The sequence below is a fragment of the Macrotis lagotis genome, chromosome 4 (assembly GCF_037893015.1).
Source record: "Macrotis lagotis isolate mMagLag1 chromosome 4, bilby.v1.9.chrom.fasta, whole genome shotgun sequence".
Classification (NCBI taxonomy): Eukaryota; Metazoa; Chordata; class Mammalia; order Peramelemorphia; family Peramelidae; genus Macrotis; species Macrotis lagotis.
In genome coordinates this window covers 264654041-264679401 of record NC_133661.1, presented here as the reverse complement: position 1 = coordinate 264679401, position 25361 = coordinate 264654041, and the positions used below count along the sequence as shown (strand labels likewise).

At 33.8% G+C, this 25361-nt stretch overlaps 1 protein-coding gene across 1 annotated transcript in view; it reads right to left on the bottom strand.

The window, feature by feature from the left end:
- PRKCH (protein kinase C eta) overlaps window positions 1–25361 on the bottom strand; it is a 277240-nt gene that overhangs the window by 74149 nt on the left and 177730 nt on the right. Inside the window, exon 10 of the mRNA XM_074235954.1 lies at window positions 8431–8585. Within this exon, the coding sequence (XP_074092055.1) occupies window positions 8431–8585 (155 nt within the window). The remainder of the gene's footprint in view (window positions 1–8430; window positions 8586–25361) is intronic.

Sequence of the window (25361 nt, the reverse complement as noted above, 5' to 3'; positions counted from 1 at the left end):
TCTCATAAGGCTCTGAAAGTTGGGCAGAAATTAGAGTGGAATTTTGATTTCTGGCAAAAATTCTAAAATGTTATTAAAAGGATGATTGATTTATTGTGCATCTTGAAAGTAAATGAAAATCACTGAGTCATCATAGTTTCATCAACAGCAGGTCATGCTGGACTAATCTCAGGTTTTCAAAGGATTTACCAGACTGGTAAATCAAGAAAATTGAGCAAACAGTAGTCCTAGATTTTAGCAAATCTATGCCATAATTTATTCAATCATTTACGAATTGTTGGACATTTAGACTGACTTCAATTGTTTGCTATTCTTAATGGAGCAGCTAACTGGTTGTCTAACAGAATTATTTCATAAGTCTTAAATTGCTTAATGTCTAAGCAGCAAGTTGTTACAGACATATTTAACATCTCTTATCTCAAGACTGTGCTAGAATAGAATGGAAAATTTGATTAAAAGAGATGAAAACCTGAAGTCCATAGAAATGAGGAAATTAGAGGTGGTTTTTATAAGCACAATCTCCATTCTCAATACTATAGAATAGATTAATTGAAGACAGTTTTTGTTTTAGCATAAATTTATAGCATGTGTATAAAATCATATATGTTTAAGTGATAGAGTGATAATACTTGGTAATAATCCTTCCTTCCTATAGTTGCCAATTTTTATTCTCCAATTCTTCAAAAATTCTGTTTCAAACTTTCCCCTCTCTTTAAGTACATCCTGAGCTTAGTCCCAATATTTATAACAGATGAGCTAACTTTTGCTTCACTGAGAAAATCAATGCTGTCTTGCCTCTTCAAAATTTCTTGGTTATTAACCATTCATTCCTTTATTCCCTCTCCAGTCTCAAGGAAAGAATTTACCTACTCTTTTCCTGAGTTAAACCTTTAATTCATGTCCACAATCCTATTCTCTCCTTCCATATTAGGACCTTCACTTTCCATTATTCCCCTACACTCACTCACTCTCTCTCTCGGGTTTTTCAAGGCAATGGGGTTAAGTGGCTTGCCCAAGACCACACAGCTAGGTAATTATTAAGTATCTTAGACTGGATTAGAACTCAGGGACTGACTCCAGGGTCGGTGCTCTATCCACTGTGCCACCTAGCTGCCCCATTATTCCCCTACTCTCAAAATGTATCTTCATTCTCTTCCTCTTTACTAGTTCATTCCCATTTACCAACAAATACAGGTAGGACAGAGCAGAAGAGTCAATTGTTAAATTATCACTGTGAGCATTTACTTGGAAATTTGTTGATTGTCTAGACTTAAGAAAGTGGTAGAACAAATGTTAATAATGTATATTAAATTTAAAGGAGTATCATATATATTTTTTCCCTAGAGAGACAGATACTAAATATCTACTAACACATTCCTGTCTTCAAATTCTTCTCCATCTTAAATTGTTTTCTCAAACAATCTCTTCCTTTATAGCTACTATCCTCCATGTCACCACCAAACTTCTTACAAAATTCATTCATTCCACAGGATTACACAAAATATCAACTATATTTAAATCATTGTGAGAGGTTCTGGAGACACAAATTTTGAAATGAATAGTCTTTGCCCTCTAAGAAATTGATAAAATTGATATTATATTAGAAGGAAACAGTCTACAGATACTTGAATGTTGTTTTCCCTTTGTAGAATGTCAGCTTCTATGAACTCTAGAGGCACATTGCAAATCTTCAAATGTTTGAAAACAACTATCATTTCTTCTACAAGTCCTCTTTTTTACAGGATCAATATTCCAGTATCTTCAATTCCTAGAACCCTCAGTGATATGGCTTCTGGTCTCCCAATTTGTTTATCCTATTTCAAATGACTCTAGTTTGTCAAATTATAATATAGTATGAAAGATTTTATGAGATAAAAACCTGCTGAGGAGTCTGGAAATCAGATTTCAATGAATTAGTTGAATGTTCATGCTTTATGTATCATTCTCTTCCTCACTTATAAAATAAAAGAATTGGACTAAAATCTCATCATTAGATGATTCATCTATAAAACTATATAAAACATGATATTCCTTTCACCTCTTCAACTTTAGAAGGTTTTGCCTTTAGGTATAGTCTCTGTAAGAAATACAAAAATCCCATATATACAAAATTTCAGACTTGTAAAGCATAATTTAGGGGGTGACTATAATTTTTGCATTATAAAAATATTCTAGCTTATGAAAAGATAACTTAATACAACCTATATCAGATTGCCTGGTTCTATGGGGAGGAGGGAGGGAAAGGAGGGTGTTAGAAAAATGTAGAACTCAAAAGCTTGCAAAAAAGATGACTGTTGAAAATTACCTTTGCATATAACTGGAAAAAAATAAAATGATAACTTTAAATAGTAATGATATAAGATTAAAGTCAAAATCCAATTTTCATATAACCTTCTAGGAACCTATATAAAACAAGATATAAAAACAAAACTTGTCCTAACAACTATTAATATAAAATCCAAGACTCATGTCTTCCTGACTCCAGGGCTAGTGCTCTGATCCACTGCAACACATTAGCTGCCCCCAATCCCACCACAAATAGCTGAAATTTTCCCATCTCTTCACCTTTTCTTGGAATATCCTGTTGCAACCCTAGCCTTCTTTATGCACTAACAAAATGATCTCCTCCATAATCATTCCAGCTAAAAATTTGACCTTTTAATACTCTGTATTTCTCCAATGTAACTTTCCAGCAGAAGAATGCTCATAGTTCTTTATTAAACTATTAAACTCTTTAAAGTTGGGGCCTTTGTCCTTTATTTTTCTTTTTATTTTCTCTAGTCTTAGTACAATATACATAAATACTTCACAACTGTTAAATGATTACTGAATCATTGATGAAAAAAGTCATTAATCCAAAAACAGTAAATAAGTGAAAAGAATTTAAGTCAAAGATACAATCTCAAGTTCTAAGAAACAGTGCTAATTCTCTAGAAAAAGACAGAAGAAAATATCTGCTACATGTAGACTCTGTGGGAACTAACACACATTAACTGACAACATGAAACAATACAAAAAAGTGATTTTTTTAACCAGAATTTGGATGTTCTCACATTAGTAAATAAATATCATATTGGTAAATTTCAGCTAAATCCTTCTAGTTATGACTTTTTAAGTGTACTTTTAAAATTATTTCCTGAATATTTCTCTTTTCAAGAAATCAATCTAGTTCTTTCCTTTAAATTGATTAATATAATCTTTACTATTTACATTAGAGGTGTAAAGGATAAACAGAAACTTTTCTTTAGAAAAGTAAATATAATTAGTAAATAATTACAGGACAAATGTACCATGAATTCTAAACTTAATTTTTTTCACAACACTCTCATTTCCATTTTTTTTTTTTTTTTTTTTTTGGTGTATCATCTGAAGCTGGAAGCTATTTGGTCCTTATAAACCTTTTGAGCTCCACTGCCTGAAGGGCTTCCACCTCCCAAGAGCTTTCACCTCCTCCTTCCAGTTGGGAAATCTACATTTCCCATCATCTTGCTTGTTGACAAAAGGCTGCAAGAAATAGCTAATGGGGGCGGCTAGGTGGCACAGTGGATAGAGCACCAGCCCTGAAGTCAGGAGCACCTGAGTTCAAATGTGGCCTCAGACACTAAATAATTACTTAGCTGTGTGGCCTTGGGCAAGCCACTTAACCCCATTGCCTAGCAAAAACTAAAAAAAAAAAAAGCTAACAAATTGAACATAGCATAAAGCATGAAGGGATCAAAATTATGGGATGACTGAAGCATGCTATACTCACAGAAAGGATGCTATGATGGATATGAATGTGTAAGAGTGTTAAGGTTAAGATTGAACAAAATGAACAAATGTAAACAATTCCTTTACTCCACATTTGATCCTTTTAAATGTAGAAATATGATCAGATATGAAACTGGAGGTAGATAAACACCCGGGAAAAATTTTAAAGTACTTCTGTTTATAATGAAAAGCAGTCTTTGAGAGACACTAAGGACATAAAAAGACAAAGAGATTAGAGATTAAGGAGGAAGAAGGAAGGAGGTAGAAGCAGGGAGGAAGAAAAAAAGAAAGGGAAAGTGGTGAGAAAGAAGGGAAAGAGAAATGAAGGAAAATAAAGAGAAAGGGAGGAGCAAGACTTCTTACACCTTGTCTAAAGCATTTGTCTCAGCTCTGCATTCTGTGTTAGAATAAATACAGAAAATCATACTTTGATCCAAAGAATCCTCTGATTGAAATAAAACTGTATAAATCAACCAATAAACATTTTTTTCTAAGTTCATTCTATAAACTGACACTGTGCTAGATGCTGGGAATACAAAGACAAAAATAAAATAATTTCTGTCCTCAAGGAATTTACTGTCAACTTAATTAGCCTATTAATGTAATAGAACACATAAGTGGGTCTTAAATATTTTAAATACAAATAGTAATGCATTCAAGAACCCTTGGTTGTTAACAAGTCATGTGATAATACTACCTTGTTTTCCTAATATTCTCATGTGAAAAAAAGAATGTATTACATGGAAATCTTTCTTGTGTTGACATTTAAGTTTCCAACCAAACAGCAATCTTTCCCCTTTTAAGAGATAATACCACACTGGTTGTTTGCTTCTAATTTGTGTTTTCTGATTATGGTCACACATCCAGTTCATCCAGGAGGCTATTTATAGTGTAGGCAATGCAGGCAAAAGAAAGATTACTGGATTTTGAGTCCCAGAATCCCAGTTTGAGAATTGACTCTGTGTGACCCGGGGCAAGTCACAATAGCATACAATCTATCTCTCTTCCACAAAACACAGATTCTAGGGGAAGCTAAAACTCATGATCTTCTCAAACATGTGATCATCAAGTAAAGAATGAATCAGTATCACAGGAAGTCAAAAATATTCCCACCTAAAGGAATAGTCAGTTTTCTTTATTGGTTTATGGTAATTTTCAGTAATTTTTACCTAGGACAACTAGGAAGCACAGTGGATAGAATGCTACTATACTCATCTTCCTGAGTCTGATTCATTTGATCTTAGTCACTTATTAACTGTGACCCTGGGTAAGTCACTTAACCCTGTTTGCCTTAGTTCCTCCTCTGGAAAAGGAATTGGAGCAGGTCATGGCAAACCACTCTAGTATCTTTGCCAAGAAAATCTCAGATAAGTCATGAAAATTTGGACACAACTGAAAAAAAATGACAGGCAAAATTTTCAGTGGTTTCTACTTTAAGACCTTGTTAGAAGGGGGGAAAATCACCTAATCCAAACTTTGAGTTGGCCAGAGGTATATTTCGTAATATTAAATGTACTTTATGAACAAGTTATACCAGTTTGTTTGCTGCCATGGGAAGGGGAAAGGGGGGGGTAGAAAAATGTGGAATTCATAAACTTGCAAATGGATGAATGTTAAAAATACCTTTGCATAACTGAAAAACCAAAATAAAATAAAGTATAAAAATATTAAATATACTTCTGATAAATAATTAATACCCAATAAGGCTGTCAGGTTCTTGGTGGCATTCAAATTTCTAGTTGAACTCCTTAAGGTAAATACTTCTTTTCTAAGAAAGCATTTTGAATGTAAGCCACTGAAGTGATCAATTCCAATTGGTTTTCTAAGATCTTAACTGCAGGGAGCTTCTCTTCTTCCCTTAATGAAAGTTTAACTTCACTATCTCTCTAAGCAGTTTAGGTGATAAATTGAAACAGTGAGTGATGCATTTGGTGTCAGAAAGACATAAATTTAAATTTTGCTCTAGATATTTACTAGTTATATGACAGTAGGAAAGCCATTTAATCTCTCTTAGCCTCAATTTTCCTAGCTGTAAAATAGGGATAATAATAATACCTACCACTAAGGGTTCTTATGAGAATAATATTTATAAAATGTTTTGTAAACCATAAATTACTATGTAAATGATAAATATAATTATTATTTCAGGGGAATAAGGCAAAATCTTCTAAATCACTACTTCCAGTTTTGATTATGTAAGGACTCAAGTGAAATTATAGTAACTTTTCAAAAAAGAACAAAAATATATGAAAATTAAAACAAGACTTCAGAAGTCTTGGGTTAACAACCTTTCATCAGAAGTATGGGGGTGGCTAGGTGGTGCCGTGGATAAAGCACCAGCCCTGGAGTCAGGAGTACCTGGGTTCAAATCCGGTCTCAGACACTTAATAATGACCTAGCTGTGTAGCTTTGGGCAAGCCACTTAACCCCATTTGCCTTGCAAAAAACCTAAAAAAAATATAAAGAAGTATAATTCTGGCACAAGTTAGAAAGTATGTCTTCTCTATATTCCAAACTAGTATTTTTGTTATCATTTTTTTAGTGGTATCTGATGCTCCATGACTCCATTTTGGGGTTTTCTTGGCAAAGATCCAAGAATAGTTTTCCATTTCCTTCTCCAACTCATTCTATAGATAAGGAAACTGAAGGTTAAGTGACTTTCCCAGGATCACACAGCTAGTAAGTGTCGGAGGCCAAATTTGAGTTCAGAAAGATGAATTTTGCTGACTCTTAAGCCCAACACTCTAGGCAGCACCTAGCTGCCCTTAAGTCAAGTATACTCCCTCAAAGGGCTTAAAATCCAATAGGTAATATATACACAAATGATAGGAGAAGAAGTTAGAGTGCATTAAGTAATAGGGAGCAGAAGAAGTTCATTCTGGCTATGCAAGTTGGTTTGCTTGCCATTTTACAGTTGTCCTATCATTAAAATGAGACTAAGTTCCTAGTCTTCTAATGGTGTACTTACTCTAAGTATCTTTTACAACACAAATCTCTATTTGGTTAGGCTACATGGGGACTTCCCCCATTAGGCAAATCAGTCAACGCCTAACATAGTACTTTGTACTTAGAAGGCAATTATCAAATAACTGTTGATGATTCATTCAAATTTTAAAAATAGATATGAAGGTCTTTTTAAAAAATGTAAATTGAGAACATTAGATTAATGGTAGGATGAAGAAAAGGGCAAGGATTCACTAATCCTAAATCTCAGTCAATGGCAATGTCATTACACTTGCCTAGTTTCTTAGTCCCTAGTCAGCTTGATGGCATTCTGAAAGGAGGGAAAAGAGCCAGAAGCAGTATATAATCAAGAGCTGGAAGAGACAATAGAGACAATAATGGCAACAGCCTTAAGTGATCTGCCCAAGTTTACTCAGGTAGTCATTGTCAAAACCAGTATTTGTAAGCAGATTTTCAAACTTAATTTTCAGTCACATGTGGTCTTAGGAGCCATTTGAGAATTACGGTAATATTGTCATGGGCTTAGTGAAGAAACACCTAGATGTCAAAGTTTCCTTCCATTGGGATAAATAATTAAGAGATAGTTAGAAAGATTTAAACTATTCTGTGTGCCTACTATTTTTTGTGAGATTTTTATATTTATTGAGATTTATTGTCTTTATTGCTTCTTTCCTTTAAACTTAAGGAAGCAGTCTGATTTGGGAGGGAAAAAAAGCATAGATTATTTAGCTTCAAGAGCTGGACCCACAGATGACTATTTTTAAATGTGGGCAATGATACTTGTGCTACCTACTTTATAAGACTGTGAGCACAGAACTTCATAAAATGGAAATTTTGTGCCATATATATGTGTATGTATACACACAGATTATATATTTATATATATATATATATATATATAATATCTATGAACTATTATTATATTTGTTTCCCTTTTTATTACTCATCTGTTGCATTTTGCTTATAAGTCATTCTTTCTCCCCTATTAAAACTTCTAAGGTTTATGAGAATGTTGTTTTTAAAACCATTGTTTTGCCCAGAGAAACCTTGATTTCTGTATTTCCCATGAAAATCAAAAGGAGGTAACAGTTTGATCTCCATGGAAAGAAAATGTGCATTCTTATTTATTAACATTAATGCACTAGCATTTATAGAGTCTAAGGATAATGATTTCCACACTGGGAATCAATATTTATTTTTATAAAAGAAAAATATTTCCAGGAAGGGTTATTATTCATCATAGGAGACCTACCTATTCAAGAGTACAATGATAATCATTTAACCTTTATAACAGCACCAGAGGTGATAAAACCAACAATATTTATTCCTAGAACATAATTATCTATGAGGAATCAATTCATGTTAAATATTGATACCATGAAAAAAGAGAATCTTGCTGGATATAGATCTGGAGGTTTAGATGATAGCATTTTCAGAAACTTAAATAGAAGAACATATAAAGATTTTCACAGTTTGAGAAACTTAAATACCCACAACCATGTATTTATAGATTACATTTAATTCAAAGAACAGCTATTTAATGTCTAAGACCTTAGGAATTCAATGGCAAAAACAAAACTGCCCTTGCTCTTGAGCTTATATTCATTTATTTATTCAACAAAAGGGAAACCCATAGTATACAGTGAATTGATGGAGCTATTGATGGAAAAATAAAGGGTTGATCATGTGGGGAAGGTATGGCAATTCAGAACTCACCTATAAATGATTCCTTTCTCATGAAGAAACATAAGGGCAGAAATTATTTCTGCTGCATAGAAGCGGGCTCGTGCTTCATCAAAACGACGGGATTTCTGGATGTGGAACATTAGGTCCCCTCCATTCACAAATTCCATCACAAAAAATAGGCGATCCTAGGAACAAATATAAGAATGGGAAAGGATTAAATATTGCAAGTTTATCTTAACAAAGAGAGCACAGTCATCATATGGTAGTAGTAGAGAGAAATCCTTCATCAGGCATTATACTAGGAACATATAAGATTATCAGATAAGATCACGATAAATTCTATTAGAAATTGATTAGCTGATGTAAGACTGTCATGAGATTATTTAAACAATAGGGAAGTAATATCTTTGGGACTATCCTGATTTTACCCTCCACTGAAGCAGCCTGTGCAAGTAAGAATTGGATGACCATTTATTAAAGATATTACAATAGGGAAATTTCATATTTTGGTTAAGAATTAGATTGTATGATCTCTAATGTAAATTCTATTTTATGTAAGGCATTGCAGAGGAAATAAAAGTGGAATATAACATGGCAAGTACTCTCTACTCTTTGTTGCTCTGATCAAATTTAAATGTATGAAACAATTAGAGCAACTTAATGCCCATTGGTACAGTCTGTATGAGCTGAAGAAGATTAAAAAAGGGTAAAGTCAGTTTAGGCTAGAAAAGTAAGAGGGGACCTGAACTAAACTTTGAAATTTTAGTAGGATTCAGACAGACAAATGAAAGGAACAAGGGCATCATAACTAATAAGAAAAGAAAAAGGTACATATACATGAATAAGCATAGTATGCAATAATGGTGTCAAAGTTAAATAGAAATGGATCTCTGTGGGCTGTGTATTGGCTTAGAAAACCACAAGTTAACATTATCTATGTTATATTTTCATTTATTTTGTCAAACAGTTCTCAATTATGTTTTCATCTTATCAGATGTTTTGCCAATTTCAATAAGTTCCTTAAAAAAAAAGGAAGGGGCAGCTAGGTGATGGAGTGGATAGAGCACTAGCCCTGGAGTCAAGAGGACCTGAGTTCAAGTCTGGCCTCAGACACTTAACTATGTGACCTTGGGCAAATCACTTAACCCTATTGCCTTGCAACCTCCCCCCCCCCCCAAAAAAAGGACAATCTAAGAGAAATCATAGGAATAACCAAAAGGACCCTTTCTTACTTATATGTTTACTTATAATATACTTACTTATATAATATACTTACTTATAATCTATATGTTTAACTTGAGGATAAATTGGTTGAAATCTTGCAGTAAAGAAGTAGATTTGAGATGGAGCACAGTGGGTAGAAGAGAAGCCCATAGGGGAGTGACTGATCATCTGGTTTCCTGGTATTACCCTCATCACATAAGGTGACTTGATAATGATTATAATTAATAGTGCTGCCTTATTGATTTAATAATCATAATGCAACATAGTAAATTGGAAAGACTGCTACATTTACAGGCAGAGGTCTGAAGTTTAATCCTGTCTCTCTTGTTCTTGGAATGACTTTGAGCAAGTGACTTGACTTTTTTGGGTCTCAATTTTTTCATTTGAATAATAAGGATTGATTAAATTTGATTGTCTCAGAAGCTTACACTTGGAGATTTGGTAGATTTGTTATAGCTTATCTTTTCTTAGGATGTTATGAAGGCTTTTTCTGGAAATCACCCTTAGAGGCAAGTTTTGTTCTCTTTGTCCTAAAGAGTCTCAGAGAAATTATGTGCCATGACCACAGTTTGGAAAGTAGTAAAGCTTGGAAACAAAAACAGGTTTACTGACTCTAATTCAAGGGTTCCCAACAATCTTGTTTTTGTTTTTTTAATCTTTTTTTTTAACTATATGAAGGGTTAGCTTTTTTACTAAACTTTCCTGTGCTTTCTATTACTTTATATGCAAAAAATTCATTCTAGAGTTTAACATGCATATGTATTTAAGTAGATTAATTTTTCATAAAGAAAACTTGCAAGGTTTTTGTCAATATAAAACACTCAAACAGTTTTCCATAATGATTACAATAATGTAAATGGAAAGAATGACCATAAACACACACACAATATCAAAAGTAAATGATAAAAACCAGAAAGAATAAGCAGCATGACTTGAAAGAACAGAAGTGAGAGGATAATCCCAATTCATTCCTTTGTGGAGATGGGAAGGCCACAGGTGGTGTACATTGCTTGTGTCTGGACCTTTTCAATGGAACCAAACTTCCTGTCTTTCTTTAAAAAGTCTCTAATTCTATAACCTCCAGAATAGTTTATTAATCTTAACACAATCTGAATGATTTTATAACTTGGAAATTCCTCTCCCTCCTTTTTTGGGAACTTAGTATTTTATCAAAAAAATGAAAAGATTATTTTATTTGCAGTTTCATATATTGCCAAATAACAGTCCATTTGCTTAACTTGTGGTTATAATGAAGACATTACCAGGAATGTAATACAACTTCTCTTTTGCCACATATGAAAATTTTATTATATGCCATAAACATTTAATATTTGCCTATATGCATTCAAGTACACACATGACCTATTATGTGCATAGTTTTATTATCTATAGAAAAATAATACCTTTTCATCTATCAGTTTCCAAATATAAACTGATAAACCAGAGTTATAAAATTGAATTTTTAGAGCTGGAAGGAACCAAAGAGATCATATAGTCTGTTTTTTGTCTCAATGAGGGGAGAGGGGAAAAAGGGAGGAAGAGAATTTGGAACTCAGAATTAAAAAAAAATTAATGTATAACCTATATCAGACTGCTTGACATTTTGGGGAGGGAATTGGAGAGGAAGGATGAGGATTTTAAACTCAGAACTGAAAAAAAATTACATGTAAAAATTGTTTTTACATGTAAATTGGAAAAAAAAAGAAAATATTTTTTAAAAATAAAATATTTCTGTCCTCCCATCCCCTTTGAAAATAGAATCAAGTTGGGGGCTACTGCATGAAAGCAACCTTACTTTTAAACACTTTTTGGGAAAGGAAGAAAATGAGAGAGAAAACATCCTGGGGAGGGAGTGGAAGATTTTCTTTTTAAAAATAATTCAGAAATAGCATTTTGAAGCTGTAACAAATTCAATTGTTTTGTTCAAATTGTCACAGAGGTAGCATTCTACCTTTCTCATGAAGTTCTGAGAAAGACTTAGGTTTATTTCAAGTTTCATAATAAATCCTGAACTATAGCCTATCTAATGCAGTTATCTGGGAAGAGGCAATCATCTTTCTCTGGCTATCTACATTTGGAGAAATGAAGCATTCGACTCAACAGGAAGTGGTGACTGACGCAGAAGAGGTCCTGAGGCAAACCACTCAGATGAGGAAATCTGTTTGTGAAACATATAAACTGGAAACCTGATAAATCTCACTACACAGTAGAATGTTCCTTTGTGCTTAAGTTTTTTCCCCAAAGGAAATGATAGTGAAAAAGGCCAAAAGAACTGCATTTTAAAAACTAAATAACTAACTTTTACTTAATCCTTGTCAACAGGTCGATAGGCACTTTGTCTTTTAGGGAAATCTAATAAGGTGGGTGAAGTGATTCTCAAGGGTACTTTAATGGATCTCTCATTTCATCAATTTTGGTAGCAAGATGGCACAGGGGATAGGGTGTTTGTTTTGTCTCTATTATTCTTTTTTATTTGTATCTCCAATACTAAGTACAATGCTTTGCACAGTTAAGTGGTTAATAAATATTCATTCATTCATTTATTAATTTATTGGTCAAGTCTATGTGCTTTCCCATCTTTGTTCTTTTTTCCTTCTTTGTATGTACCATTTCTATATCCTCTATAGGCTCAAATAGGGTCCAAGTACAGTGGTTTCACCATGGTTGAGGAAAGAAATATCATTTTTGTCAAAATGCCTTTTCCTTTTTTCTTCTGTTTGCAACTCTTCCATTTTCACCATTAGGATGGCATTGCTAAATTGGCTATCTTTCCTTACTTTTATTAATATAGTTTATCTTCCACTGTTTTTCTGCTATATGAGGTGACATTGTTCTTGATTCCCTAATCATCCTTCTTTGTAAGATTTTACAAATGAGCATAAATTTTAACCTGGTGTTGTTTTTTGGCAACTGTCTCCATTTGGCAAGCAAGTCAGATGTTTGAAGTAATGTACTATTTACAAATAAGATACAGATAAGGATAAATTGGAAAGAATCAAGTCACTAGTCTTAGGGAGGTTTGAGAAAGACTTCCCATATAGAAGGTGGGATTTTATCTCAAGAGAGTCTTGGAGGAAGCAGGAGGAAGAGAAGTCTAGGCAGAGGGACTGATGAGGAAAAATACTCCAAAGTTGGGTCATGGAATGGTGTATGTGAGGAGACTGAATTAAAGAATATGAAGAGCACATGGGTGGAGAGTAAAATAAAATAAGACCAGAAAGGTAGAAAAGAGTCAGAATATGAAGGGTTTTAAACACCTAGAAGTTGATCCTGGAGAGAATACAGAGCTCACACTTTTGGATAAAATTATTACAGTAAATATCACTTTTAAAATTTACAATTGCTTATTTTAATAATTCAGAGTTAAGGTCTTTCAATTGTACATCTTTTTCTTATTGTTACTCTTTAGGTTTTTAAAAAAACAAAACTATTTCTGATCTTAGCTCTGATGGGTTGAGCTAATGTACAGATAGCTGACTCAAGGATTAGCCGCAGATCAATAACAAGTCTTTTCTTGTGTTGCTTTTTTAAAAAATATAATTTAATTCTTCTTGATGTAATTTGATAATTTTCATGACTAGTGCTTATCAATTCTGTTTTTTAGGTTTTTTTGCAAGGAAATGGGGTTTAGTGGCTTGCCCAAGGCCACACAGCTAGGTAATTATTAAGTATCTGAGGTCGGATTTGAACTCAGGTACTCTGCTACCCTCCAATTCTTTTTTTTTAAAGACATTGTCAATGATGTGAAACATGAAGTTTCTATATAAACTTCTTGACCTTTCACTTCTTATTTCTGAACCACACTTTCCACATATTTCAAAGTATACATTGGTTTGATTTGAAGTTTGCCAATGTAACAGTTCAAATTTCAAAAACAAGAGACACATCTATAAATTGAAGGTAGCAGAAATTTGCCAATTAATTAGAATCTCAAAATATTTTAAAGAAAACCTGATAAATTGATCATATGAGGTCAAAAAGGAAATTCATTATATTTCATTTAATTATATTGTCTTATTTACATTTATGGAAGGAGAAGATACAAAGAAAATGAGGAAAATAAGAAGTCAAAGAACTGAATTATAAAAATATATACTAATATCAAATAATAAACCCTCATATATCAAACTGATCTGCATATTCTTTGTCAAAGCTTTGCTCCATTTCAGACATACATTTTCATGAAGCTTTCTCCAGGTCTGTGGGCCCCTATTCTGATCATCTAATGCCCTTTAGTCTTGCAAATGTTTCATGTTTTGAGTGAGCTTATCCTTGAATCAGGGACGATGTGTGCTGTTTTACTTAAATTTAGTTATTTGGTAGACTCACAACTTGATACTTTTATTGACTTTTTTTTTGGCAGAGCAATGTGTAGTTAAGTGACTTGCCCAAGGTCACACAACTAGGTAAGTATTAAGTGTCTGAGGCTGTATTTGAACTCAGGTCTTCCTGACTCCAGGCTCTATTCACTGTGCTACCTAGCTGCCCCTAATTTGATGCTTTTAAAATGAACAAAACAAGACCATTATCCAACCTTCCTGATAATTAGGGTAAAAAAGGTAGCAAGAGTGGAGGAAAAAAGAACCATCACTAGATTTAGATTCAGAGGGACAGGGTGGAAAGAGCAGGAAAAAGGTACTAAATTATACAGTTTTTTTAGACTATCAACGATTAATTTGATTTTTGGTGTTTTAATTAGAGGTTCTTATTAAATAAATGTTTATATCTTGTGAGGAACTAGGGTGTTGGTCTTCACAGGGTGTGGAGGGGGACCCCTTTGAAATCCATTACAAAGGGGGAATGATCCCAGTCAATCACAAAACTGGGAGAGTTCTCCTAATCCCATTCCAAAGATGACAAACCTAAGTAGAAGAATCTGTCCTTAACTGGTCCAGAGTGACCTAGAGATCTTGACCTAATGCATCTGAGTTAGCGCAATTAGGTAATTGAATATTATCCCACTCATCTCTGTGACAATAGGGGTTCATCAACATAACATGCATCTTATGATGTGGGGGGGAATCATATTAGGGACATGCCATGGGATGGCTGGACCTCTTAGAATGTAACTCAAATTCTGAGAGCCTATGAAATTCTGGGGGGCGGGGAATGAATTTCTAAAGACTTTATAATATCTGTTGTAATTACTCCACCTCATGCCTCACACTAGTTGGCTATAAAAAGCAACTAGGTGCCACAGTAAGGAAGACTCAAGTTCAAATTCTGCCTTAGTCACTTACTAGCTGTGTCACCTCGAGCAAGTTTAACCTCTGTCTCAGTTTTCTCATCTGTAAAATGGGTATGATAATAATGAACCTACCTCTCACAATTTTTGTACAGGTCAAATGAGATTATGTTTGAAAATTGTTTTATATAGTTTAGAGTGATATATGTGTATATATATATATATATGTATATATGCATTAGCTTTCATTTCTGTTGATACTTACTACTACTACCATTGCTATTACTGTTACAATATTTGAAATGAAAAATGAGAATATTTCAGCTAAATGGAAGGATTGCCCCTGAGTTCTCCTTGGATGTGGCAAAGAAAGGAATTGACAGAGTTAATTTTATCATATGCCAAAAGGCAGTATAAAGTATTACTTCATGGAATATTTAGTCCTTTTGTATTGCAGTGATAATAAGTATGTGCAAAAAAGACCACCATGAAAATAATTACAGTTTATGCATCAACACTAGTTGCAGAGAATGAAGAAATAGGGAGATTCTATGGTACACTTTGATACTAGGAGACTTCACTGCATAGGTCCTAATAGGTGAGGGTGATGAGTCTATCTCAGAAAACATGGTTCAGGATGAAGGAATGGGTTAGGGTAAAAATTTGTTGACTACAGAGAGAACCCTTATGACTTTATAATCCAGTGAATACTCCTTTGAGAAAAAAAAAAGTTATTAGGGGCTGGACATGGCATGCCCTGAAAAACATTTAAAAATGAAATTGACTTATTTTTAAAAGACAGGAAAAGACTTGTTGATGTGGGTGTCATTGCTGAATCAGTTGTATACAGTCAGACTAACGTGTTAGAGCAAAGACCAGAATTAGTAAAAAAAAAAACAAACTAAAAATTACATACTTGAAGAAAACTCAATAATATAGAATAATGCAATGAGAATGAGAGAAATATGAGAATACTGAGAAGACAATAAGATCATGATAATGAGAAAAGGATCATGGTACTCCAGGGTTCTTTTTCTCACTATCATATCCTATAATCTTCTGGATTTTTTAAACAATTTTTTATTTTGTTCTCTAACAAGTCAGTGATCTGACTATACATAGCTATAGAAAACAACCAAACAATTCAATCCAGAATTATCTAAGTAAATAATTAATATAGTAAAACATTTATTATGTGAAGAAATGACACTGATTATAATTTTAGACAGTTTAATATAATTTTCATAATAAAGAGGAAAAAAGAGTATGAAAATCACTTTAGTCAGCATGCACCTGACTTATTTACTAAATAAGGGGAAATGATGGCCAAAGGCAACACCAGTTTGGAATACAAACTTGTTTGTAAAATCTTGTGAAGAAGGATGACTATGAGTAATTTTGCCTCATAAAGTAGAGAGAAATAATGGTGGGCGGCACCAGTTCATAAAGCAGAGAGAAACAATGGAGAGTAATACCAGTTTAAAGAAAGATTGGTTAGGGATTCAACTATACAATACCATCCCAAGAACATATAAGAATAAAAACTGGAAAGATGGCAACAAAACATTAGAAAACTAGAAAAGAACTGAAAAAGTTTTTATAACAAATTATAGAAACACCAAAGTTGGACTTTAATATTATATTTCCAGATGTATAAAGAGAACAAAAATGAAGGAAGCAGCAAGGCTAGATAAAATGTAGTTACATAAAATAGAGATATGCTAGAAGGGATAAAAATATGTGGGTGTTAAAGGATTTGTTCATAAGATAAAAGATACTCATATTTCATAAGAAGAAAAGATACTCAAGGTAAGGAAAAAAAGTCTTAGATCTTCATAGTACCAAAAAAAAAAAGCAACCAGAAGAATGTCAACAACTATCAGTCAATATGCCTATTTTCCCACTCATACACAAACAAAATCTTTGAGACTCATCAACATGTTTATTCAGGAGATGTTCAAAGGCATTGGTTGGCAACATGGGGTTTTTCATGTAATGGTAGTCTATAATGCACTAAATCCTTATTTTAACGCAATTGACTAAAAGATCTAGAGAATACAAAATGCCATTATGCTTACTGTTTGTCAATTATGAATAGAATATTCCCAATAAAACCTTCTTAAGGTTAATATTCCTAGTGAAGTCCTCTCAGGGTTAAGAAATATTAAGAAAACCAAACCATATTCTTAGAAGAAAGGCCTTGCATTCCAAACGAGATTTGTAACACCACCTGTTTCCCCAATAAGGGTATTTTTACTAACTAGGAGGATAGTAGACTGTTCCTAGACCTTGTGTTCCAAGACAAGTTACATTACTTCAATAAGATAGTTATAATCCTGAAGGTTATTCTCACCATCTGGATGGTGACATAATATTTTATGAAAAACTTTCATTCTTTTCCTTGTTGCCAGGATAGATTTTCCTGAGTAGAATGTAACTGAAGACTAACCAATGAGTCCACAGAGAGGGACAATAGGGAAGAGGGGATCGAGTTAGGCCATATAATCTTGCTTGCTTGTCAATTCAGAGCAGCTCCTTGATCTTCACTACCTTTGTGAGACTTGGTGTGTGCCCTTCTCTTGAGAAAAGCAAATAAAAAGACATTCTTTTACTCAGATCAGGCCCTGAAGATTTTGTTTAGTGTATTCTTATTACACTCAATTATGAAAAAGTATTTATTTACTAGGGCAAAACACTATTAAAGGCTCTTTTTTTTTTTAAAAAAGTCTGCAAATCTATATCAAAATCATTCAAGATTCCTTGAAAGAAATAACAACAGAATAGTCTTGTTCAATGACTTGATCACAAGTTATCAGTTGTGGAATGAAATAGAGAGATGTAAGCCTGCCAAAATGTTTTCATTGTATTAGGGTGGTCAAAAGCAGATATTTTGTTGAAGAGGAACTCCCTGTGGATGGTGAAATTCTTTAGATGCTCTTGTTAGCACGTGACATGATGTTGGTGCTTGCAAGACCCAGAACATCTCAGAAACTCCTAGAAGGCATTTGTACTAGTCAAGAGATTTGGTCTGCTCAGTCACCAAGCACAGAACAAGTGGATAATAAATGTCTAGTGTCCAGAGTATGATATACAGTTGGAATTACAAAGTATACAATTTGTCAACCATTGTGGTGGACAGTAAACTGAGTTCAGAATTAAAAGGGAAGGGGAGAGCAGGTTAAAATTATTTTGTTGTTATATATTTATGTTAGTTCCCTACATGTTAGAAATTAGAACTTTATTAGACATTTAATACAAAGTCTTTTTCTTCTAATCAGCCATTTCCTTCTTATTTTACTTGTCTTAATTTTGTTTATTCAAAAGTTTTAAAATTTCATATTTTTATCTTCTGTAACAATGCTAAGATTCTATTATTATTATCCCACTATCAAGAAGACTTCAAAATGGGCCAAAACTCCCTTCTACACTGGCAGTCCTGGGGAAAAGGTAGTTCTGTAGAAGGGGAGATAAACTAAGGCATAGGTACATAAAGTTAGAAGATTTGCGGGGACCTTACCATAAGATATTTTTGGTAACTTTGTGTTTCATAGTACTAACATGGAGTGTGTGTGTGTGTGTGTGTGTGTGTGTGTGTGTGTGTGTAATAACAACAAAAGGATTTTGGGAAGAGTTCCAAGCTACCTTTGCAAATGAGCCAGGCTAGAATTCCAAGAGCAATCAGAGACGTCAAAGATGGCTCTAAATGGAAAAGCAGGAAGAAATAAAAGAGTTGACTTCTAACTGAGAGAATTGATCTAATATGGAAAACTTCCAGTAAACATGGCAACTCCCATCAGGGCAAAATTGTTCAAAGCTGAGTTTTGATAGTAGCTTAGAGCAATATGAAATAAAATATACTGTCTCCAAAGGCCATACCTATTTTTAAGTTGTCCAATGAAAAGAAATTCAGACAAGACATAGGTTGGGAATACTTTTCAAGAGATACTTTTCCCTTTAGAAAGCATGAAAAAGATAATTGAGATATGAATGCACATTGAAGAAATGTTGAAAGTAGGAGCAGATAGGAAAATGCTTTCCCTATTTAGTGATCTATAGGGGACAGTTTCAGAGCAGAAGTACAGTGAAAACCTGAGCCAGAAGTTGTGGGTCATCATAGTGAAAAAGACAGTCTTTTTTTTTGCTTTTCAAGAGAAGGGCACACTCCAAGTCTCACAAAGGTAGTGAAGATCAAGGAGCTACTCTGACTTGACAAGCAAGCAAGATTATATATATGGCCTACCTCAATCCCCTACTCCTCCCTATTGTCCCTCTGTCGACTCATTGGTAAGTCTTCAGAGTTACTTTCTACTCGGGAGGTTATATTATTCTAATAATAATTCTGAAACCTGTACCATGTATCGCAAAGACCTTCCTTCTTAAGGGTTCAATGGAGGTAGCTGGGAGATGGAGAAAGAGAAATTATCATTATCTTTATCTTTCCCCCTGAATTATCCCACTCTACCTTTCCTATTAGTGTTCCTATCCCTTGGCCCCAAAACCTAAGAGTGATCCTGGATACCTTATCATGTCTGAAGCCCTGTGGACATTCTATGGTCAAGATTTGTCAGTGTCCCCTTTGCAGCATCTCTCATATGCCCTCCTTTGCCCCGATACTACTACAACCTGGTGCAATCCCTTATCACCTCATACCTGGAATAATGCAAAAGTCTGCTGATAGATTTGTCTGCCTCAAGTCTCTTTCTGCTCCAATCCATCCTTCTTTCAGCCTCCAAAGTCATTTTCTTAAAGTACAGATCTGACCATGTCACTAACCTCTTCAATAAGCTCCAGTGCTCCTTATCATCTCTAGGATTAAATACAAAATGCTCTGTTGGCATTCAAAGCCTTTCAAAACCTATCCCTTTCTTGCCAGTCCAGTCTTCTAGCACCTTTCTCCCAGATACATATTCTTCAGTCTAGGGATACTGGCTTCCTTGCTGTTCCCTGAACAAGATACTCCCTCTCTTGGCTCCTATTATTTTCTCAGATATAAATTTGTTGAATTCTACTTCAAAGTCAAGAACTAAACATACATTTGGGAAGGGATGAAAATATACTAGGCACTCAAATATGTAGCACAGGTACCCTTGCCAAGGTGCCATAATTACTTCTCTCTCCAAGTATAAGGACCCTGATGGGCATCACATCCAATCATAACTGTACTCTAAAGCTTTGGGACCCATCTGCTTGGCAAAATAGAAGCATAATATCTTAACTGAATATTTTTTTGATTGATTAGGATTGATTAGGAGTTTTATCCTCAAGTCCAACATTTATTCTTCAAAGCCAATTTTATATTATTATGTATTGTTTATATTTGCTTCACACAACTTATAGCCAACTTGACTTGAGAGTATTGAATCATGTCTTTTATTTCTTTTGTACCCCTACGGTATCTAGAAGAGGACTGACCACTCAATATATGATGATTGATTTGTATTGAAATATTTGATCATTTTGGATCCACTTCATTTGAAATTTCTAACATATGTCTTTTGAGTGACCTTGGCAATTCAAGTCTGTTATTTACTCTTAGAGGCCACAATCTGTCAATTGTTAGCAAGCTCCAGTAAGGGTTTATACTAAGACTGAGAAAAAAAATTCTAATCTGATTAACCCTAGACTTTAAAAGTCATAGAATCTTAAAAGTCAAAGAGGTCATCTAGAGCAACTCCTAATTGACATGAAATCCCTCTGGAACAAGGCATCTAGCTTTATCGGATCATTAAAGATCTCCAATAACTGGGAATTGGTGACCTCTCAATCAGTCCACTCAATTTGTGAACAGATCTAATTGTTAGGGAGTCTTTCTTTAAACTAAGCTGAAATCGATTTCCCTTGAACTTTCAAACTTTCATTCTAGTCTGCCCTCTAGGGGTAAGAATAAGTTTAATCTACTACATTATAAACTACAAGTATTTGAAGACTGATAATGTTTATCTATAGCTCTTCTTAAGTAACCCTCATATGTTATCAATCCCTCACAATCCTGATTTTGAAAAAGAGTCAAAATCTCATTATATTCTATACCCTCACATTAAATTCATCTTCATACCTTCATGATTACTAGGTGAAGGAAAAGTATAGAGACTATCACTACTCATCTCCATTCACCCCACTATGGCAATGTGATATAGTAGAAGAGCACTGGACCTTTAGTCAGACAACCTGAATTTTAGTCCTGGCTTTATATAAGTTTGGATAAATCACTCTTATGACCTATTTTCCTTATTTTTAAAAATGAACTCTCATCCTTCTTTCTCAGCAGCAGACCTCATTTTGTATTTTATAGAGAACATAGAAACTATCCATTGTAAGTTTCCTTTTCTCCACAGATGTTCTAACCCCCCCCCCAAAATCTTTACTTGTCTCTGTCACCCCCTCACACTTTTATCATCTATTTCATCTTTTCATTAATAAATTCTTAGAAAAAGTCATTTGTATTTGTTACATCCACTTCCTTACCTATCAATCACTTCTTAATTCCTTTAAGCTAGTAACCCATTCTGATACTGAACCTGCTCTCTCCAAGGATTTAACTACCCCATTTAGTCCTCATCCTACCTCACTTCACTGTAGCTTTTGCTATTTTGAGTCACTATCCAGGATACTCTATTTCATTGATTTTCATGACATATTCTCTTTCTGGTTCTACTCTTACATGCTGCATCATCAAGTGTCTCCTAATGTGACACATCGGTACCTGAACTGACTGATTAGCTGTTCCTAGAACCGACCTTGTCTCCATACCTACAATTCACTCTCTCACTTCTATGCCTCTTAGAATTCTGACTTTCATTTGAGGATCAGCTCAGGAGTCAATTCCTGAAAAGGATTTTCCTGCTTTCCACCTCCCCCCATTAGTTTTCTTTCACTCCTTCTTTTTCTCCCTTTTCTCTCTTGTCCTCTCCTCTTCCTTCCTTATAGGGCTAGAGACTATTTTTGCTTTTGAATGCTTAGAGACTTGTGTGTGTGTGTGTGTGTGCACATGCGCACATATATATGTATACCATGTATATAAACATATACTATGTTTTGTGCATAGTAGGTATTTATTAAATGTTGTTGAATATACTCGTGAATTCCCTTCTAGCTCTAATTATCAGAATATGGAATAATCAAAATTTTATAAATAATAAAAATATAAATTTAAGTCAATACTTTTAATTTCTTCCCTCACTTAACTTTTTACAGAAAATGTCAAGAATGGCTAGTAATGAATTCTTAAGCAAATAATAGAGATAGAGATTATTTTAAAAAGATAAATTTCTTACTTTCAATTAAATGAAATGGAAAAGCTTTTATAGAAACAAAATTAACTTAAAGAAGGAAACAGTTGATTAAGAAAATATATTTGAATCAAGGGTATCTGATGAGGGTCTGATAAGACTATGAGTATATAACACAAAAAGCTATTCTCCATTCAATAAGTGGTTAAATTATATGAACAAATAATTTTTTAACAGAAGGGGAAAAAACTAATAACAACTATCTATGGTTGCTTCAAATCACTAATAATAAGAGAAATGCAAATCAAAACATTTGAAGTTTCTTTCATCTTCCACTCAAACAACTGGCAAGGATGATTAACTATAAGTTATTCAATATTTGGACAAAGAATAAATGTATTAAAAAATAACACAAAAGAGAGTAGAGAATTAAACTTAGAAGGAGACTTAAATAAGCAGGATTGTTTCATTATTCTCATGGTAAATTTGTTGGTGACATTTCTGTTTGTCCTTCATTCTTGAAGAAGGCCAGGACATTGGTGCAAGTGAGTGAAGACTATGTGCAAAGTTACCAGCCTCACTTTCTCCTCCAGAGTCATATGGTCAGATTGTGGTCAGATATGGATGAAGACATTGGAGACATCCCTGGATACAGTGGAAGATCTTGGTCTTTTTAAGCTAGGGTCTTTAACATCTCTCAGTTTGTCCATTAAGAACTGAATGAAAGAAGTTTAAAATCTCATGTATGATGATTTTTTTAAAATGAAGGCAGTACACTAGAAATAAAATGATCAATACTGAAGCATCACACAAAGATAAACAGTCTAAGTTACCAGTGCTAAATGAAAATCGATCCAACTATTCTGGACAGTTGTTTGAAATCATAAGAATAAGGTGACTAAATTGTCTACACAGAAATCCATTGCAGGCATATGCTGTCAGAGAGAACAGCAGTACTTACTGGAGCAGCAAAGAATTGGATGCAAAATCAATTCCCATCAACTGAAGGCTGGCTAAGCAAGTTGTGGTACATGAATATAATATGTTTTTGTTCTGTAAAAAACAATGAGTATGAAGAAAATAGGGAAGCTTGGGGAAATTCATGAAATGATTTAAAGGAAAGCAGAGTGAGGATAACAAAATACACATTGTCTGCAGCAATAAAAAAGGAAAGAACCACAATCGAAAACTGAATGTGAAATCATTGTTTGACCCCAAAGACCTCACATTGTAAATGTACCTTTTTTTCCATTCTTTGAAGACAGTTAGGGGTTTGTGCATGTAGGATGCAGCTGAATTGACTGTATTTTTCTTCATTTTAATTGAGGTCACTTTTTTGGGAAGGAGAAAGTAAGAAAAATATAGGAAAATGTCATATAAGTATAAAAATATTTTTAAAGAGATCAAAATAACAATTGGATGAAAAAGAAAAGCCAAGAAAAGTCAAAATGACTACCTTGAATTTTGGTCCTACCAATTTCTCATCCACATTCTAGAGTTACGTTGTATAATGAAATGACTAAAATCCAGGCAATTGCAAAAAGGAAAAACAATGATACCAAATTAATTCACTAGATAATGTACCCTGACAACTGTATTATTACCATTTTTCAAAAAGAAAACCTAGACTTAAGAGAACGGGCAAATAAGTGGATGATCATTCTGTTGCTAAGTAGCAGAATGGGAAGTAAAGTTATTCAGTTAGACCATTAGAAATCCTGGATTATATTATACCCCCTCCCTTTTTAAATCACTAATACAATGAAAGAAAAATAAAAAATAATTACTTCAGAAAATTACTAAGCATTAGAAGGGAATATAATGTTCATGTTTGTTGACTACTTTAATTTAAGTCAACAGCAAACTGCAACAAATGAACTGCAAGTAATTCATCAACATTTGAAGTAATCACTGCTCAGAAAATGGAATAGATGAAAGGGGCTTCTTCAGATACATTTTTGAGAACCAGTAAAACAATATAATACATTTTTATTCTTGATTTTTTGAATTCTTGTATCAGAGATCAAAACCATGAATTAAACTATGTAACTTGTGGGGTAAAGGATTTCTGTCCCCCAATAATCATGTTTATGGAGTATTTTAGACTCAAAGTAGACCACAGTCTGAGGCCTTGACAAATTTAATCCTTAGAAAGGTTTATGCTCAGCACCCCTTTCAAAAATCAAAGTGGGGTTTTCCAGTTTCACTTGTCACTATCCTCACCTAACCCAGTATCACAAAGCTTCTTCCACAAATGCAGGATGCCACAGTAATTCAAAGCAAGACACAAAGATTTCCCTCCAACAGCCAAGTTTGCCATTTCCTTCCTAACCTCCAGAGTTGGCAGAAGCTCAATGACTGGCCTGGCCTTCCTGCTTCTGCCAGTTGTTAAATAAGCATGCATGGAAAGGAAAACAACACTGAAGGTGTTGACTGAAATGCAGTCAGAACTGGATACTACCTTGGACAAACTCTATCGCTAAAGAAAGAACTTGGAGAAATTTAATGTTGTTACACCAAAGGATTTATAAAGCACTTTCACATTTGCAAATCTTACTTTTCAGAGATAGTCCTCTCAAGTATGCTTTGAAAAAAGTGAATATGAGCTTTAACTTTAGTTTATAAGTTGTAAAAATTAGGGGAAGTAAATGATTTTCCCCAAGCTTAAGAGTGGTGAAGTTGGAGTAAGAATTCATAGAGCTGAAACTGAGGATTTTTCAAAATTACTCATAATACCCCAATACAATTTCTGGAAATACCTTTCAAGAGTTACTTCCATTTTTACACGCTGATGAAAAATGATGTTTTCTTATCCTGAAATATATCAATGAGTTCAGCAAATACCAATGGTGTCAAATGACTTAAATTTTAAAAAATAATTTTTATAATTTTACCATAATTTCTTCTATCTGGGCAAATCTAAATTAAAGACAAATTATAAATACTAAATTATAAATTACTAGCATTTATATAGTCCCTACTATTTTCCAGATACTGTGTTGAATGCTTTGCAAATTTTATCTCATTTGATCTTGACAACAACCCTAAGAGGTAGGTGCCATTATTAGCCTAATTTTACAGCTGAGGAAACTGAGGCAGAAGTGTTAAGTGATATGCTCAAGGTTATACAACTAATAGCTGTTTAAGGTTACATTTGAACCCAAGTCCTCCAGATTCCAGTCCAACATTTTATCCTCTGAATTATTATAATTATAAGCAGATATTATAATTTTTTTAGGTTTTTTTTTTGCAAGGCAAACGGGGTTAAGTGGCTTGCCCAAGGCCACACAGCTAAGTAATTATTAAGTGTCTGAGACCAGATT